Source organism: Rhineura floridana, chromosome 3 (genome assembly GCF_030035675.1).
Source record: "Rhineura floridana isolate rRhiFlo1 chromosome 3, rRhiFlo1.hap2, whole genome shotgun sequence".
NCBI lineage: Eukaryota > Metazoa > Chordata > Lepidosauria > Squamata > Rhineuridae > Rhineura > Rhineura floridana.
The window spans coordinates 190,483,324-190,502,606 of record NC_084482.1 but is presented as its reverse complement, the minus strand read 5'-3'; the positions used below and the strand labels follow the sequence as shown (position 1 = coordinate 190,502,606).

The following is a 19,283-nucleotide window of genomic DNA, read 5'->3' as shown; positions in this document are numbered from 1 at the left end:
GAAATGTGGTGTTGGAGGAGAGCTTTGCAGATACCACGGACTGTGAAAAAGACAAATAATTGGGTGTTATAACAAATTAAACCAGAACTATCACTAGAAGCAAAAATGATGAAACTGAGTTTATCATACTTTGGACACATAATGAGAAGACGTGATTCATTAGAAAAAATAATAATGCTGGGAAAAACAGAAGGGGTAGAAAAAGAGGAAGGCCAAACAAGAGATGGATTGATTCCATAAAGGAAGCCACGACCTGAACTTACAAGATCTCAACAGGGTGGTTCATGACAGATGCTCTTGGAGGTCACTGATTCATGAAAAATGGAAATGGACTGCCTTCAAGTCGATCCCGACTTATGGTGACCCTACAAATATGGTGTTCATGGTAAATGGTATTAAGAGGTGGTTTTACCATTGCCTTCCTCTGAGGCTGAGAGGCAGTGACTGGCCCAAGTTCACCCAGTGAGCTTCATGGCTGTGTGGGGATTCAAATCCTGGTCTCCCAGGTCGTAGTCCAGCACCTTAACCACTACACCACATAAGTCGTAGTCAACTTGGAGGCACATAACAACAACAAACCCCATCTTCTGCATACCCTCCCTTCAGATATTTAAAAACAGCTATCAGGTCTCCCTTTAATCAAGTCTCTTCTCTAAGTGAAACATATCTAGCTCTTTCAACTATTCCTCATAGGACTTAGTTTCTAGATCTGTCACCATTTTGGTCACCCTCTTCTGGAACACCCTCCAGTTTCTCAATGTCCAGAGCAAAAGCTGAGTGGAGTTCAACAAGTGGTAAAACAATATTATAATGACATGTTCCAAATGAAAATATTATTAACCATTTATTTGTAAATACCCACTCATGTAATGATGACGTCTGCCTAAATTCCATCCTTTGGTCTCGTAGAAATCTAAGCCAGACTAGAAAAGAAACCAACTCTTTGTATTTTTGACCTTTTAAAAATAAGCATCTCCACTGAGAAAACAGCCTAGAAGAAAATTTGTCTGACTAGGATTGTTGGGTTACTGAAAGCAAAGCACTATCAGTGCAAGCTCATTCCACAGCTGGAGATGGGATGGGAATGCCCCAGCGGCTGAACCATGGGCAATTTAAAAAAATTAAAACCACACTTTCAGTCTTCATAATTTTAGAGAAATCAATTGAACAATTGATCCTAATGTAGTCAGCTCTTGAAATGAAAAAACTGTAGGAACTAGGCAGGACCTGGGAATAGAGCTTAAATCCTGCGGGTAGAGCCAATTGTTCTGGGGTTAAGACTAAGTCTGGGGCAGCACCTGGTGATTTATAGTGGGAACAGTCTAGCACAATAGCAGTCTTTTAATCTAACATGTACAGATAAGTAAAAAAACACTCAAGGGGGGTGGGGGTGGAAATGGCCTTGTGTTGATTTTTCCGGCAGGTGGTCTAAAAGCCAAACTGCATCCAGCCATTCTTTAAAAAATGGTTGATTGATAACAACCTTAGTTGAGGCTACAAAAGTCTTGGTTACTCCATATGGACACAGGACTCTGAAGAGGAGACAAAAGGTCAAAGGTTAATTTATTGAAAACACTATGCCACAGAAAGGCCACTTCTCATAGAAGTTTCTGTATTCCTGTATGCATGTCTGAGTACAAAATACAAGCATTGGCTAACTATTTATTTAATTTATACCCCGCCTTTCTTTTCATGAAACCCAAGGCGGCTTACATATGGTTCCCAGGCAGTTTCCCATCCAAGCACTGACCAGACCTGGCCCTGGTTAGCTTCAGCAGGGAGCTGGCCTTATGTGCCTTCAAACCACAATTATGAAGGGAATATATATACATTTTCATTGCGTTCAGGTTAAAATACCGAAGAGCAGGCCCAGAAGGGGAACCCCCCCAACACCACCAAGTGCCATAGAGTTTACCATGAGCTGCAACTCCTTAATGAGGTGAAACAACCAAACTTTATTTCGGAGCACAAAAATGGTCAAGCCTCCCTGCAGTGCCACTTGTGGCCCTTTTGATTATATCATGAACACCACCCACTGTTAGTGATAGCCATCCTATTTGATGGCGGTGTATGGATTTCATGCCCAGCTGCCCATACGCCAGTACATAAAATACCACATGGAACAGCCCTAAGAAACAAAGCATATTTGGAGAAATTACAGTAGCATTTTTTTAAAGATTCTTCAAGCTTAAAGACTATAGGCAACATTACCTACTGACCACTTTGTCATCTGAGGATGCTGAACTGTGAACCACAGATACAGGTGAAACTGATGTGGTCTACTGGCAAACACTGAATACAGAATCTTCGCAGCTGGGACACTCACAGCAGGGATGGGAAAACTGTGGCCCTCCAGTTGTTCTCGGTCTACAGCTCCCATTATCCCTGAGCCTTGGTCATCCTGGCCAGGGCTAATGAGAGTTGGAGTCCGACAACATTTGGAAAGCCACAAGTTCCCCATCCCTGATTAAAGCCCCGAGGCTAAAACAGGGAAATATATCCAATGTGCATTTCAACTATCATCTCTCTTTTCACCAATGTTTGTTCTGAATGTAATTCAAAATGCTGGGTTTGACGTTTAAAGCTTTATATGGCTTGGGACCCCTATATCTAAAGGACTGTCTTTCCCCATATGAACCTGTCTGGACCCTGAGATCATCCTCTGAGGCTCTTCTCTGCAAGTCAACTCCAAGGGAGGTCTGGAGGGAGGTGATGAGAGAATGGGCCTGCCTGGTGCCAATCCTGTCATCATTTCGGGAGCTGTTAATGACGTTTTTGTTTTCCTGGGCATTTGGACAGCACCAATGATATGATAACGTATTGTTAAATCTGTTTTTGATATGTTTATGTGATTTATCATTGTATTATTTTACTTAGTTGTAGATCACTTCAGCACTTTTATTTTAAGCAATACATAAATTTAATAAACCTAACTCCAAATCAGTGCACTCAAGTGTCAATATATAAATTTGAGATCTCCACTAACGACTGATTGTCTGCAAAGAAGACTTGGAAGTTTGACACTGGAAACTTCATAAACAGCACAAGAGAACTGCAATATCCAGCTAGATCTATTAACAAGCATCCTCCACTTGTTATTTTTATGCACATAATTGCATGCAAATTAAATATGCAGAGACAAAAATCCTCCAGCCTATTATACCCTGCCAGTCATTGCAGCTAAGCAAACTGTTTGACCGTGCTTTTAAAGAAGAGAGAGAGGGAAATAATTGAGGAATGGTATGTGTTTAAGAGGATGAATGAAGCATATTAGGTTGAAGGGTACCAGCAGGGAACAAGGGTACAATGTGTTCTCTCCTGAAGACTCCACTGCTATATTTTGTGGAGGGCAAAAAGGTCAGTCTCATACCTGATATTCTATGAATGACATTTATAAAATATGTCTTAGAAAGGGGTAAATGGAAAGCACACAATATGCCAATATAACTAACAATATTCTCTAGAAAACAGGTAAATCAAAACTTGTCCTTTTGGGGAGTTTTCAGAGTATGATTTCAGTCTTCATCTGATGAGTTCATCTTGGAATGATGGGATCACTAGGCCCATGTCTTCTGCCCCCTCCCCACATTGAAAAGTATATTGGAAAAAGTGGCAAAAATGCAGACACAACAATTTTGGAAATAATAAGCATTACTCACATCTCTTTAGCTTATTGAGGAAACGCTTTAGACAGTGGCAGAACCATAGTTTCTGTCACCCGAGAGAGAGAGAGAGAGAGAGAGAGAGAGAGAGAGAGAGAGAGAGCAGGAAGCTTTTGAGGTTAGCGGAAAGCATCAAAGAGTATTCAACAGAGATGTTCACTGTGGAAATAAGAGGTCTGTTTTTAAGTAAAGATATTTAACCACCAGAACCAGTTCTGAAGGAAAATGTTAAGTCTCTGCATTGAGACCAAGAGCTGATCTATGTCCTGCAAAATCATGACTACTTCAGACTCAGGCAGCAGGGCTGGTGGTAGTGGTGGTAAATGTTTACATATTTGTTCACATTTCTTTAAAACCACTCTGTATATAAAAAACTAGCACATCAAAGGAAACGGTTCTAGCTGATACTCTCCCAAATGTGTTTTTTTTTAATGTGCAAAGACTTAGGTTAATGTGGGGATCATTAAAATATGTAGTCCTCCCACCTGCATTGTAGAGTGGTACAATCCAAAAAATGTTTACCATGTGCTTTTGCCGATTAGCCCAGCCTGTCCCTTTTTGAATGGAAAGCTATATTTCAATCAGTGGAATTGATCCAAGAATCACTGAGCTAATGTTCACTTGGCTGGCAAACAGTGAGATCCCAGCCTCAAGCTTTCAAAAATGGGTTGTATGGTTCTGAAAACAGCTTCCCAGCAAAGAAAAACCATTTCTCTCTTGTAATTGCAAGTTGCTAGCTCAGCGGGGCAGAGTAAGACAAAAAAGGGTATTCCCTCTTGTGGATCTTTTCATGTCGCTTGTGGTGGGAGCTGTGGCTGAAGCTCTTACCACAAAACCTGCAAGCGTAGGGCTTCTCCCCCGTGTGGATTCTCTGGTGCTGGACCAAGGTTGATTTGTCAGTGAATCTCTTCCCACAGTCGGAGCACACGTATGGCTTCTCCCCTGTGTGGATTCTCTGGTGTCTGAAGAGATTGGAGCTGACGCTGAAGCTCTTTTCACAGACATTGCACTGATAGGGCTTCTCACCGGTGTGGATGCGCATATGTTTGATGAGGTCTGCGTTCTGGCTGAAGCTCTGCCAGCATTCGGTGCAGGTGTTCAGCACCTCCACTTTCCTTTTGGGTTTGGGTTTCACACTGGCTGCACAAGCACCATCAGTCTGCCCCCCTTTGCCCAGCATCTTCCCCAGAGGGTGACGCAGGTGGTGCTTTTTGTGGGAGCTGCGGCTGAAGCACTTGCCGCAGTCAATGCACTTATAGGGCTTCTCGCCAGTATGGATTCGCTGGTGTTGGGTGAGATTGGATTTGTCATTGAACCTTTTGCCACACTCTGTGCATTTATATGGCTTCTCTCCTGTGTGGATTCTCTGGTGTCTGTTCAGGCTGGAGCTAACGCCGAAGGTTTTCCCGCAGTCGGGGCATTTGTATGGTTTTTCATCCAAGTGTGTTCGCCGGTGGTTGACTAGGCTTGAATTCTGGCTGAAGGTCTTCCCACACTCAATACAGATGTTGGGCTTCTCTTCTGCCTGAGTACCCTGAAACACCACAAAATCTTTGCGTTTTCTGATGCCTTTAATGGTTTTTGTTGGCCGGGTCTGTGGCATTCCCTCTTCTCCTGCTTTAGCCTTGCAGTTGGTCTCACGGTGCTGGCTGCACTCGGGATTCGGAGTTAGCATCTTACTGAGTTTTCAGGGAGGAACTTTGCAATCTGCCATCCATGGCACAGTGTCCTCTTCTGTATTGTTCACTATACCTACAGAAGCATAATTTTCAAATACCAGCTAGAGTCACTTACTTTTAATATATACCTATCTGCTACAGCGAAGAAAACCCCATTAACCACCTGCCTTATGCATGTTTTTATTCAGATGAGAGGCCCTTTTTATATGTGCCCACAGTAACATGGGAGCTGCTCCCCTGCAATGTGATCCCATGCGGCTACCACATGGGCAGAGCCAAATCGGGTGGACATCCACCGCTGTTCCTGGGAATGATCAGGCGTGAAAGGCCCCCAACGTTGGCCTTGCCCAAATGGTTGCTTTCTGCAACCACATGCCCTTGTGGCAAGAAACTGCACCATGAGCACACAGTTTCTATACTGTAAAGGCTATATAACATGGGGGACTAAGTTATTCCCAAGTAAATTTGTCCAGGATTGCAGCATAAAATACATACGCAAATTCACTCAAATGAAGCCAGATACACAACACTTTTCTATTCCAGATTAATTAACCCAAAATAATTACTATTCCCTACCACTATAGCAGGTTTCATACTCACAAGTCAGTTGAACAGGCTGCAGGGCCACACTAACACCCCCAAGCCCACACATCATGAACACTGATTAACCTCTTCCCCTGGCAGCCATAAGCATACAACACCATTTCTGAGGGAAGGGGGCTTTTGCACATGTAGACATTTGCATCCTATAGACACCAGGAGGAGGAACTACCTGATGGGCACAGCGTCAGGGGCAGGGCTACTCAGCATAGCCCACCTCACATTTTTAGTTACTCTTGAGTATAATGTCTGAACATGGCTCCAGAGTTTTTATGATTGTTTTTCTTATTATTATTGTTGTAGTAATAATAATGATAATGATAATAATTCATCCTCACCCGCCCCTCCATCAATTAAAAATCCCAGAGCAGGTTACATAAAGAATCGCCAAACAAAAGAAGCACTTCATAAAACAACAGGAGTGGACAAAAATATCAGAACTGAGACAAACATACCAGTGAAAACTCTAAAACTATCTAAAACTAGAATATCATCTGCACTATACATTTAAGCAGTATTACACCACTTTAAACAATCATGGCTTCCCCCAAAGAATCCTGGAAACTGTTGTTTGTTAAGGGTGCTGAGAATTGTTAGGAGACCCCTATTCCCCTCACAGAGCTACAATTCCCTGGGAAGAGGGATTCTACACAGGAAGTGGATTGGACTGTGAAAGACCAACCCAAATGGTGTTTGCATTTTGACAAATTTGTAGGGCAGTATTATATCTCAGAGAGGAGGTCAGGTCTCCTGCTTCCCTGGTGCATTCGCTATAGCTGCCTAATTTCCCTGCTTTTTCAAGTTGGATAGAAATATCTCTGGGCTATAGGTACGTTCTGAAACCGCAAGGTTTTTTGCCTATTAGTGAATTTCTCTGCTTAAATCTGGGAGGTAAGAAATGGGATCCTGTGCAAGTTTGCTGAGAATGGATTGATCATTTGCATGCTTATTGAGTTCAGTGGGATTTACTCCCATGCAATCATGCTTAGGATAGGTAAAACTGACCAGGGAGGAAGAAGGGGGGCTAGAGTGGGCAGGGGAGGAGGAAGAGGGGAGGAGGGGAGGAAGGGGGAGGAGAAGGGAAGGAGGGGAAAGGCAGGTCTGATAATTTGCATGCTTATTGAATTTAATGGGATTTACTCCTATGCAATCATGGTTTTGGATAGGTAAAACTGACCATGGGGGAGGAGGAGGGGGAAGGGGGAGGAGTGGATTGGATTGCAGGAGGGCAAAGGAAGGGGGAGGGGAGGGCAGGTTTGATCATTTGCATGCTTACGGAGTTCAATGGTATTTACTCCTGTGCAATCATGCTTAAGATAGCTAAAACTGACCATGGGTAGGAGGAAGGGGAAGGGGAGGGGGAGGAGGGGAGGAGGAAGGGGAGGGGGAGGGACTAGCAAAGGGAGGGGGAGGGAAGGGGCAAGAGGATGGGGATAGGAGGGAAGAGAAGAGAGGGTGGGTTTGATCATTTGCATACTTTTTGAGTTCAATGGCATTTATTTCTGTGCAATCATGTTTGAAAATGGAAATGGACTGCCTTCAAGTCGATCCCGACTTATGGCGACTCTATGAATAGGGTTTTCATGGTAAACGGTATTCAGAGGGGGGTTACCATAGCCTTCCTCTGAGGTTGAGAGGCAGTGACTGGCCCAAGGTCACCCAGTCAGCTTCATGGCTGTGTTGGGATTCGAACCCTGGTCTCCCAGGTCATAGTCCAACACTGACCCGAGGGAGGGGCAGGGAGGGGAGGAGAGGAGATTGGGTGGGTGGGCACTGGGCAGAAAGGAAGCCCCTTTCCTTTCCAGAAGGAAAACACTGTGCACAGTATCATTGCTTTTCAGAATTTTCCACACCTTTTTATTCTACAGCAGGCACATGTAGCCTCTCACCCAAATTTAAATCACAGCTGTCCCTGGCCACATCCACACCAGGCCTTTATTTCACTTTGGACAGTCATGGCTTCTCTCAAAGAATCCTGGGAAGTGTGGCTAGTGAAAGGTGCTGAGAGTTGCTAGGAGACGCCCTGGTCCTCTCACAGACCTTCAATTAGAGTGGCTGACTGTTAAACCAGTCTGGCCACTGGAGTTTTGTCAGTGGAATAGGAGTCTCCTCTCAGCACTCTTCAGAAACTACACTTCCCAGGATTCTTTGGGGGAAGCCATGACTGTCTCAAGTGAAATCAAAGTCTGGTGTATCCCCCTGATTCGCCAAGCCAAGCAGCTGTGATTCTCGCTTTGAGAACACTGACAGTTGGTTCTTACTGAGCATGCCCAACATTATCATTGAGTTCCAGCCAAAATTTCTTAAATTAATTAAAAACCACCCAGGCATTTTTTAAACCTTTAAACTGCAGAAGATGAAGGTCAGAGTATGGGGCAAGGTCACTAATAGGATTACAGGTACTCTGTGAACATGGCTGATTTTTAGTGAATTTCAACAGATTATGAGAACTCTGACAGAAAAAAGTCCAAAAGGGCTCTTGGGGTTTTTTCTCTCTTTTTATACTTTGAACTCTCTATTTTCTCTGACTGTTTTGTGTATCACCATGAAAATTTAAAGGGTTGTTAAGCAAGTGTTTCTGAGTTCAGGACTATAAGCTTTGTAACGTTTTGTTTTGAAATGACCTCATGGGAAGCATCAGAATGGCATGGGGGTATTTTTAATTTAACATCGCAGAATGTGAAAAATCCACGCTGGCTATAGTATACAGCCTCTTGTGGCTGTATAATAAGAGTGCTTTGACTCTATAAAGCAGATGGGGCCTATTATTCCACTTTAAACAATCGTGGTTTCTCTCAAAGAATCCTGGGAAGGGTAGTTTCTGAAGGGTGCTTGGAGTTGTTAAGAGACCCCCAATTCCCCTCACAGAGCTACAATTTTCAGAGTTCTCTCAGAAGAGGGGCCGCTAAACCACTCTGAGAACTGTAGCTCTGTGAGGGGAATAGGGTATCTCCTAACAGCTCTAGCTTCCTTCACAAACTACCCTTCCCAGGATTCTTTGGGGGAACCCATGACAGTTTAAAGTGGAATAATAGTGGAATAAATATATAGTGTGAATGTGGCCAGTGAGAAGGATCACTCCTAAGGATCTTAAAGCGGCGGGAGGATGACAGAGGGAACAGTACTCCTTCAAGTATTTAGGCCCAAGGTGTTTAGACTTGGGCTGTGAACACACAGAGCCTATGAAATGCCCAGGCCTTTGAAACTTTTTTTTCAGTGTGCTTTTGTACATAGCGGTTTGCAATTATACACACCTTCACACTATAACATTATCTAAAGCAGCAGCTATTATTCCTGTTGTCCTCCTCCTCTCAATTAGTGTTTCCACAGACCTTTTTTAAAATCAGTTCTTCACAGTCTTTCTAAAGAGAGGGGCTGGAAACTGTTGTGTTGATATACTGATACACAGGGTTATCTATCAGTATATAGAGGTGGCTAAGTTACTGTACTACTTCCTATCTTGCCTATTTCGTTCATGGACAAATTAAACATGGTAAAGGGGAAGTGGCACAGCCTTGCAACGTCAGTAGTCTACCTGAATAGAAGGTGCCCTGAGAAAACACTTGCTGTGTACCAGGGATGTAGTCATCCAGGGTCTTGGGGGGACTTACAGCCTTAACTTTTTTGGGAGAAGAGTCCAGCAGGGTCCCTATCTCTTCAGCACCCTATGAGACAATCAGCATGAAGGGGGAGTGTGTTAGCTAATGAGAAGTGTCTTCTAACATGCTTCCTTGTCCTTTCCTGCTGATTGGAGCAATCAGTGTGAAAGGAAGTGAATCAGCCATTGAGAAGACTCTTCTAGGCAGTTAAAACTCTCCCCTTTCATGTTTATTGCCTCCTAGGAATATCTGTTGTTGTGGGAGAAGGCATAAACAAGGATCTCATTCTTAACCCAGTAGCAAAAAATGGGAGGGCATGGCTGTGACTAACATGAAGGGACCCTACATTTCTGAATTTGCAACTATACTATTGCTGTGTACCCATAGATGCAGCAAGTGCTTGAAAACTGCATTCTCAGATACAAAATGGATTGCAACCATTCCAGCAGAATGTGCTTTAGACTGACACATAATGTGGGACAGGGATGACATGGAAATGACATCATGTGCAGAGCACCCCAACAAGGCACTTGCATCAAGCACTGAATGCACATGATAACGCAGTGTGTACATGCCCCTGCCTTTGCAACTTGCTGCCCTGCAGGTGTTTTGAATCCCACAATTTCCATCAGTCCTGGCCAATTGGTAGAGCACATTACAATTACCCAAGTAAGGTAATCAAATGTGGATTAAAATGAACACTTCAGCCAAAAGGCATCCACTCAATGAGTGATAAAATCCAACTCCTTTCCCATACTAAATTATGCAGTTTGTGAATATGATGTGGAGGTTAAAGGATAACTAATTTGGGAAGACTTATCTTGAAAGTGTGCCTGAACACCATAAGGCTTATCTACACCACTTTTTTTTTCAACAGGTGTGCTGTGTCAAGCCTTACTTCTGTGTAGATGTGCAGAGGATCATACTAAGGCTGCGATCTGACTTGGAGATGTCTATTGGGGCTTACTTCTCCCGAATAGGCGTGCATAGATTTGAGCTTCAAGTTATTTAACCCCGTTTCTTTCTTTTTAGCAACTCAGCGCAAGCGTTATCTGGCCGTAAGAACCACATAGAGATTGACTTCTGAGTACACGAGCACAGCAGATCCCGCTTTAAGCTAACCGCCATCACCACATCTTGTAGCAAGGAACTCCAACGTTCGCCCATTTAGGGGTTTTGTCCCTTTCGACCGCACTGACACGCCCCTTCCTCTCCCTTTTTAGTTTTTTTCCATTGCTGTTGTTGCTAATGTGTCAATGGGATTCTTTCTCCTTGGAACTAAAGCAAAAGGGATCCAGAGCCGCAGCAACAACAGCATCACCTTTGGGGCACACACTGGAGCCCCTCGGAGGGGGAGGCGCCTAAGCGCGAGCGAGCGCAAAAGACCCCTCCCCTGCTTACTTTAACCTGGCGGAGTCACCAGCCGCTCGGGTGACTGAGCTGCTTCTCCGGAGCGCCGATTGTGCGAAAGGCGCTTTTCCTATCCAAACTGCGTTCGGGCTTCTTCGGATCCGCAGTGGAGGAAGAAGCTGCCGCCGCTGCAGACCCTGACCTAGGAAGCTCAACTCCAGTCCCGAACTGACAAAGAGAGCAGCCGCCTGTGTGCAACCGACACAGGAGCCCTCTGGCGGTCGCAGACCAAGCAGCCGCCACCCCCGTTTCTCCTGCCCGCCCCCGATTTAATTTCTAAAATTAGAGGCGCTGCCCCTGGAGCTCAACAAGCTTGCCTGGAAATCACGCTCTCGCTCCTGGTTAGCCATAATCGCAGGGAAGAGAGCTCTAGCCATTTTTGGCCGATAAGGAGCGTGAGGGAAAGGCGCTCTTCATATGCTGAATGGAACTCTTTTAACGCTGTATTATTCCATATAACTCCGAAATGAATCCGGGCATCCGTTAAAAAAAGGCCAGCATCTGCAACTCAGCCCCGTCTTCTATTACAGGCTGCCCTACGCAAAAACCAACAGAAAATCGACGTTCCCTACCTATGCATTGCAATTTCTTCCAAGAAATCTTCAGGTTTACTAGGGGAGGGGATTTCAGTGGTGTGTCCAATGAAGAGATTCACCAAGGTCTAAAAAGGCCCAATCTTTGATACATTAAGCTGAGGGGAAGTGCATGTATTTTAATAGGTATTTCTTGTGATTTTTATACCTAACAGTATACTAACAGAGTTGGAAGGGACCTTACAGGCTATGAAGTCCAGCTCTCTGATCAATGCAGGATGCAGCTGCGCTATCCCTAACAGACATAAAGCCCCAGTGAAGGAGAGCCCACCACCTACCAAGCAGTGACTGCTGGTAGCTCCATGTCAGTGGCTGCAGTGGAATCTACTCCAGGTTTTAGTTTGAACTTTCAAGAAGCTGTCCAGGATGCTGAAGTCCCCCCCCCCTCCATCTTCCATTGTCCTCCGCTCTCGTCCTCCTTCCAAGCCTTCTTACCAACGCACACACTCACACATTATCATACCCTTTTACCATTTCTTTTCATGACCCACTCATACATATAGCTGCAACACTGAGGGACTGGAGGAGCCCTGCTCTGGGAGTGAGTATCTGAGCATCTGGGTGCCTGCTCTCTCCTCTGGGTTGCTGTCTCTTGAGACAGCTGAAGTCCCTGGTGTGTGCTGCAAGGACTGGGACCCCCTGCCTGACCCTGACTCCAGAGAGAGGCTACAGTCAATCTTGCAGCCTCTTGCATGAGCTGCTGGGTAGGTGGGTGGGGGTATAAAAACCCAGCTGCCCTTGGGAAGCCCCTTAGGGAGTCCGAGGGTGCTACCTCCTTCAATTTTTTAAAAACCAATCTAGAGGAGATTGGTAGCGGGGAGGGTGTATGGCGCATGTGTAGTTCCTGCACAGGGTGAGAGCCTGTGCAATGGACTGAATGACAGGAGAAAGTCACCAGATGCCTTCAGAGTTGAGAGTCTGTAACTGGTGGAAGGCTGGCCCTCCCTGGGTATGAGACAGGGTGGGGGTGGGGAGTAGATGTGCCCTGTGTGAAAATATTGAGTGGGTCTGACTGTTTCCAATTCTCACAAATGCCTACTGGGATAATTGGCTCAGGTAGGTTTTGTTGGTGGGTTCTTGTTGGGTCCATGTCAGATGTTTAGGAGTCTTAGTAAGGAGGGACATGGGTGATGCCACTCCAATTTCAGTGATCATGGGTAGATGGTGGTATGGCCATGGGGAGGTAGTGAACTACCAGAGAAGATGAGGGCAAGGCTATCTACACCTTGTTCCTCACTCCCACTCCTCTCATGGATGGGTTCCTCATTGCTCATCGGCTGTGCCCATTGGCCTGTGTGCTGCTGCTTAACACCAGATTGGTGCACACAATCATCCATGATTTGATCATAGATGAAGGTGCCGATTTGGTATAAACACAAAAAAGTTATGGCCATTTAACTTTTAGATTTTCTTTCAGCAAGAGGATGGAGACTTTCAGCAAGAGGATGGTTGGTGCCTTATGGAAAGTGTGTTGGGACTGGGTGGTGGAGGTAGTGTTGCTATGGATGATGGACATGGGCTTGTGAACTCTGCTGGGCTTGGATGCTTTCCACCAGCAATAAGCCCTGCCCGCTGCCACCAAGCAGGTTTTCTGCTGGCAGATTGCTGGCATCTATGTAAAACAGTGGACCCACATAGTTTGAATTGCTCTGCCCATTGTTGCATCATTTGTCTTAGTTTCAGATATTGTTAATTATGGTGTTCATGTATATGAACTCCTGCCCTGGGACCTTCATGTGAAGGGGAGATTACAAATACCACAAAAAATACAAAAATAAGCAAACAAGCAGTTGGGATACAATCCAGTTTATATGCTGTACTCCTTGGCACCAGCTTCAAATGTGATCAGTTTAGAGAAGATAAGGGTGGAGACACCTTGAAACCTATTTTATACTTTTGATATAAGAAGGGAATTAAATATATGGATAGTTGGTTTCTGCAGAACTCTTAGTATTAAGTTAAACCAGGCCTGCACAATTTGCAGTCCCCCAGCTATGTTGAAATGCTTCCAGGGATTTGATAAGCCTCCTGCCTTTGCCTGTCTGGGAACAGAAGAACAGGGAAGTGGGCCAGTTGCATCTGCTATGACACAGATCGTGAACCTTTATGGACCAGACCACACATTTCAAATTTTGAGAGTACTGAGGGCACCAGTTACAAAATGGCTGCCACAAGGGTATGCCATAACACAAAATGACTGCCATGGGTGTGTGGCATAACATGAAATTAGAAAGTAGCCATGGTGAAGCTTTTCCTATTTGCATTTCCATACTAGAAAAGGCTTGATTTGTTGAATTTCTGCCTGCCATACAACTGTTGAAGGCACAAGAACCGTGTTTTCCTTCCCCCATTCCAGCCCTAAACCAAAGCCTAGGCTGGCCTGAGGGCACTTAAACCAATGGTGGACAAACAGTATAAAAAGCCCCAGGGGAGATGTCATTTGAACTTCTCTGTGGAGAGATGTGAAGGCCTGGGAAAAAACCAGAAAAATTCAGGAAATTTTTTTTTCCTAAGCCTTTTTTGTTTTTTTTCCAAAAAATTGAAAAAAATGAAGAAAAATGGATTATGGAATGTTTTATTTTACCATGATGAATAAAAATGTTTCATTGAAACTTGGTCCCCTCCTTTTTCTCAGTTCTTTTTATGGGAATGGATGCTTTATGTCTGCTTGACACTGTGGAGGACTAGCGGAGACATAAAAATTTTTCTTTGTTATTAATGTTGATGGTTTCTTCTGTGGTTTTTTAAATTGTTTTTTGCCTGTAATTCATAAACTGGCAAAACAAAACGGGTTCCTTACAGTTCAGGTGTTCCTTACAGTTCAGGATCTTGTAGATCCATTTGTTACAAAAAAAAGTAAAAATTTAAAAAAGTATTCAATTTGTAATAATTGTTTGAATAAAATGTGCTTTTAATATACCAAATGTGATACTTTTATGCCAAACCAACTTGTACATAATTACATTTGATGTTCCTGAAGTAACAAAGTGACTTTCAATCTGTAAAAAGTGCTAATATTGCATTTTTTTCAATTTTTTTTTTTTAAAAATCATTTTTTTTCTGGGGGGGGGGGGAAATGTTCCCCACCCCAATGGCTTCAAAATTTCTGGAAATTTGAGCATGGCTGTTACTGCAGTGGGGTTCTCAGTAAGTCAAGGAATGTAAGTTCTATTGTACCTGCCTCTTCCTTTTCATTTTCTCTCTGCTGTTAATGTCTTGCTTCTTCCTCTAAATAAAATCTGGAAAAGGAATCAACCTGGTGTGCCTCATTCAAATCCTAAAGAACCTCTTCCCTTTGGCAGAACAGTTTGGTGATATATCTTTTTGGCCAGCGGTAGGGGGCTACAGCTGGTTTCCTGTTTGGGAGTAAAGTTTGAGGGAGAAGAGTTAGCAGTGCTTCCTCCCCTGTGCTGGGGGGAGCAAACTTTGCTCAAAGTGAGACTTTTTTTTTTGCCAAGTGCCCAGTGTTAGTGCCCTGGGTGCCCCCCTCTCATGCTCAAAGTTTCTACATGAGGAATTATTTATTTAACAAATATGACCTGAGCACAAAAGCACTTTCCCTTCCTGCAGTTTCCAGCAACTAGCATTCAGAAGAATGCTGCCGCCAACCATGGAATCCGAGAATAGCCATCATGGCTAGTAGCCATCGACAACCTTATCCTCCACGAATTTGTCTAATCCCCTTTTAAAGCCATCCAATGTTCAGAGAACTGCTGAATTCTGAGACACCGTGGCTCTGAACTAACTCCAGGTATAACCTCTGACATCTTCTTGGTAATTTCAGAAACCAAAAGATACAGGTGTAGAGGCTGTGCAAACATTAAAAAAAAAAGCAATTTATTTTGTCTGAACAAAATGTACAAAGGTGCTCATGTTAATGTTTCCCACAACATCAGCCTGGAAATCCATCCTACTGCCAAACATCCAATGGGAGTAAAATACTTCTCTTGTCACGGATGCTAATCAAATCTGCTACTTCTTACCAGATTTCTTAATTCCACCTCCAGCTGCAAAAGGAAAGACATTACAATCAGCCTTGGGCAAGGAACAAAACTAATATGTAGTGCAGCAAAAACTAACATTCCGTCTCTCAGCCTGGACTTACTAAAGGACATATCGGATATCATGCTTTTTCCCCTCACCCGGTGTTTATACATGGAAGGAAACAGTCATAAGACTCTAAATTCTGAAGAATCAGGTAGCGATCCAGTATGCATTAACTCCCAGAGTAAGTTTTGGGACCGCTGCAGGACACTTGTCTCATTTACATTTAATTGCAGCCGTATCTACTTAGCCAGGACCGCATTCACACCATACCACTATTATTCCACTTTAAATACTCATGGCTTCCCCCAAGGAATTCTGGGAAGTGTAGTTTGTGAAGGCTGCTCAGAGCTGTTAGGAGACTCCTGTTCTCACAGACATACAAGTCCCAGAGTTCTTTGGGCTTCCTGGAATGATGCAAAGGCTTCTGTCACCTTTCATCTTTATAAGGTTAGCTATGAATGGATCAATGTATTTTAGTCCATGTCATTTTTGCATGTGCTATTTCCTATGTCCATTTCATCCCATTTATGTTTCAACTTACAAAAAAAAATTAAAATCTGTACTAAAACTCACATTTAAATACATTATTACATTGTTACAAAATGGTTCAAGAAATGAAAGTAGCCACTCCCAACAGCTTCCAAATGTGCTGCCATTGTGGCCATGTTTAAAAAGGAGTTGCAAATGTCCCTGGGAGAGTGCCATCCCTCCCAGGAATATTGTATGGAAAAAAGATAGGTGGCCCCATTTTCCACACACATGGCAGCAGCTAGCTGCTTGGAATGCCTATTTTACCTTTAAAAAGAAGAAGAAAACCTTAAAAGGCAAGAGTCTGTCTCCCAAAACAGATTGTGCAAGGCAGGTGTGTGGAGCCTTTGGCCTTCCAGATGTTGCTGAACTACAACTCCCATCAGCTCCAACAAGCATGACCAATGGCCAGGAATGATGGGAGTTATAGTTCAGTAACATCTGGAGGGCCAAAGGTTTCGCACACCTGGTGCAAGGGATGGGAGTAACACAGTTATAGCAAAGAGAACAGTAATCAGTACAAAGGGAGGGATCAGAAACTGGGTTTCAGGAGGCAGTCTACAATAAATACACACATTTATTCAGCACCAGCCTGCTACAAAATATCAATCACAAGAAGGGACATTGTATATGTACATAGGCCATGTCTCTGTGTGTAAATGCTGCCACAAAAAGTACATTGTTAACAGAGTATAGGCCGAACTGCACATTCTATTATTTACTGTTATCAGCACCTTCAGGAGCTTTGAGGTTGGGGGCAGGGAGAGAGATTCACTAAGAAACTGGTGCAGGGTCACTGGCAATTTTAAGCACAAGTTTCTAAAATCAGTGAACAACACTGTTAGATTCAGCACAACTCCCCCTCTTTCCCTAACCTTGAGCTCCCCCCAGTGTTTATGTCTGTACTGCAGTCAGAATGCTAAAAATAATTCTTCATTGGCATGTGGCTTTAGAGAAAACCACTTACTTAGTGGGCCTTTGCCAGCAGCTTTTGCTTTCATCTCGTCCAGTTTCTTCTGCTCCTCCTTTTGTTTTTGCTTAAAAGCTACATCTTCCTATTGGGGCATTTATTAGCAACAGTGTTAAATAGCAACAAACTGGAATTACAAATACACATTGATAACCAAATTATGTCAAAGTAAACTCCATCTTCTTCTTGTTTTAAAGGTAAGTCACTAAAAAAAGCAGCTATTATTAATTAAAAAAATGGAAATGGACTGCCTTCAAGTCGATTCCAACTTATGGTGACCCTATGAATAGGGTTTTCATGATGAGCGGTATTCACAGGTGTTTTACCATTGCCTTCCTCTGAGGCTGAGGGGCAGTGACTGGCCCAAGGTCACCCAGTGAGCTTCATGGCTGTGTGGGGATTTGAACCCTGGTCCTCCAGGTCATAGTCCTACACTCGAACCACTACACCACACTGGGTCTCATTAATAATAATATAATTTATTAAAACCAACCTCACAGAAAATGGGGTGGGTCCTAAAAATATACATCTCAGGTGTTGAAGGCCAAGGTAAAAAGGTGCATCATCAGTGTTCACCAAAAGTTGTACAATGAAGTTGCCAGATGCACCTCAGTGGGGAGGGAGTTACACAGTTTAGGGGCTGGCACAGAGAATGCCCTCTCCCAGCCCTCCGCCGACATTCCGAGGGTGGTGGAACTACCAAAAGAGCTCCCTCTGCTGATCTCAACACCTGAGAGGGTCTATTAGACACCATTATGTGGAGCCCACAATACTAATGCTAAGTTGCTGCCTCCCTGACAGCTCTGCACACTGTCTTCCCAAATCAGGCAGTTTATCCACCAAATCCTCCCTTCACTGTACACCACCTTGTTCATTCTCACCTCATCCATTTCCTTTGATTGCTTCTTGGGCTGCTTCAAGGGTTTCTTCTTACCACCTGTGATGAAAGGGAAAGGTGACAGACTGTGAGGCAATGGTAAGAGATTAAAACAGCAGTCTTATGGCACCTTAAAAATGAACAAATTTATTATGGCATAAACTTTCTTGGATTACAGTCTGCTTTATCAGATGCATTATATACTGTATGAGTTGCAGGTATATATACAAAATGTAACTAACATTGCTTTTAAGCATGTGTAAAGAACCCATTTGTTGCAGGCACTTTCTCCTAAAAAAAGGTCTTAAGATGGATAGCTTTTTCCACATCTGCAAGAATTTCATATTTTGTATTTGTTTTAACAGGCCTGTGTTGGGAAAAACAGAAGGGCGTAGAAAGAGAGGAAGGTCAAACAAGAGATGGATTGATTCCATAAAGGAAGCCGCAGACCTGAACTTACAAGGTTGTTCATGACCAATGCTATCAGAGGTCACTGATTCATAGGGTCGCCATAAGGTGTAATCTACTTGAAGGCACATAATAACAACAACATACTTTTAAATTAGTATTAATACTGATGCTATTTTAAAAACTGGGTATTTATGGTGTGTAAGCTTCCTTGAGTGGGTTAAGTCTTAAAAGGCAGCCTATAAAAGGCAAACCCCCATTCCCCTCACAGAGCTAGTTTCCAGGGTTCCGAGAAGAGGGATTGATTGTTAAACCCCTCTATGAGGGGAATAGGGGGCCTCCTAACAACCCTCAACACCCTGAACAAACTACAGTTCATAAAGCAGTATAAGAGTGCTTTAAATGTATGGCACGGATGTGGCCAGAGGCAGGGGTAGCCAACGTGATGCTCTCCAGATGTTGTTGGAATACAACAATGACTGGAGGGCACCACGTTGCCTGTTCCTGGACTAGAGAGACCACCAATAAATCACACGCACCCTTCCCGCCATTATAGCCCATTCACGAGATTCATTACCATCTCGGCTCGACATGATGCTACAGCTTGCTCACTTGCAAGGCCCTGAAGCCAGAGAAGAAAGGAAAGTAGGAGTAGCGCCTCAGACAACCCACAAGATATTGCAGATAATCACTTCCGCCCGGTCCTGAACCAACGCAGCTATCGAAAGGAAGTGAGAAAGGACTAGGCTAGGGTGACTATACAAATTGAGGGGGAAGTTTTCGAGCGGCGCTTCACGATGCTTCCGGTAAAGCCGCCATCGACCGTGAGTCAGTGTGGATGCAGAGTGCCGTCGCTCTAGCCCTTGATAAGTCTGTGGTGGGCAACGTGTATGGTTTGCATTGGGAGTTC

General features: G+C 43.9%; 1 protein-coding gene and 1 long non-coding RNA gene across 3 annotated transcripts; both read right to left on the bottom strand.

Annotated features, from left to right (window-relative positions):
- Positions 1-1,178: 1,178 nt before the first annotated feature.
- On the bottom strand, positions 1,179-11,597 carry LOC133380835 (zinc finger protein 436-like). 2 transcript variants are annotated; one of them, XM_061618942.1, is made up of 2 exons: positions 11,523-11,597; positions 1,179-5,414 (listed from the first exon to the last, which is right to left on the bottom strand). In XM_061618942.1, exon 2 carries the CDS (start codon positions 5,335-5,337, stop codon positions 4,396-4,398), a length of 942 nt encoding a protein of 313 aa, XP_061474926.1. In that variant the 5' UTR covers positions 5,338-5,414; positions 11,523-11,597; the 3' UTR covers positions 1,179-4,395. The 2 variants fall into 2 exon arrangements, with proteins under 2 accessions (XP_061474926.1, XP_061474925.1); XM_061618941.1 differs by lacking the exon at positions 11,523-11,597 and adding an exon at positions 10,942-11,177.
- Positions 11,598-15,359: 3,762 nt separating this feature from the next.
- Positions 15,360-19,205, bottom strand: LOC133380834 (uncharacterized). Its single transcript, XR_009761557.1, has 4 exons — positions 18,951-19,205; positions 17,970-18,025; positions 17,086-17,173; positions 15,360-15,550 (listed from the first exon to the last, which is right to left on the bottom strand). It is a non-coding gene; the product is annotated as an uncharacterized LOC133380834 (long non-coding RNA).
- Between the last annotated feature and the right edge of the window lie 78 nt (positions 19,206-19,283).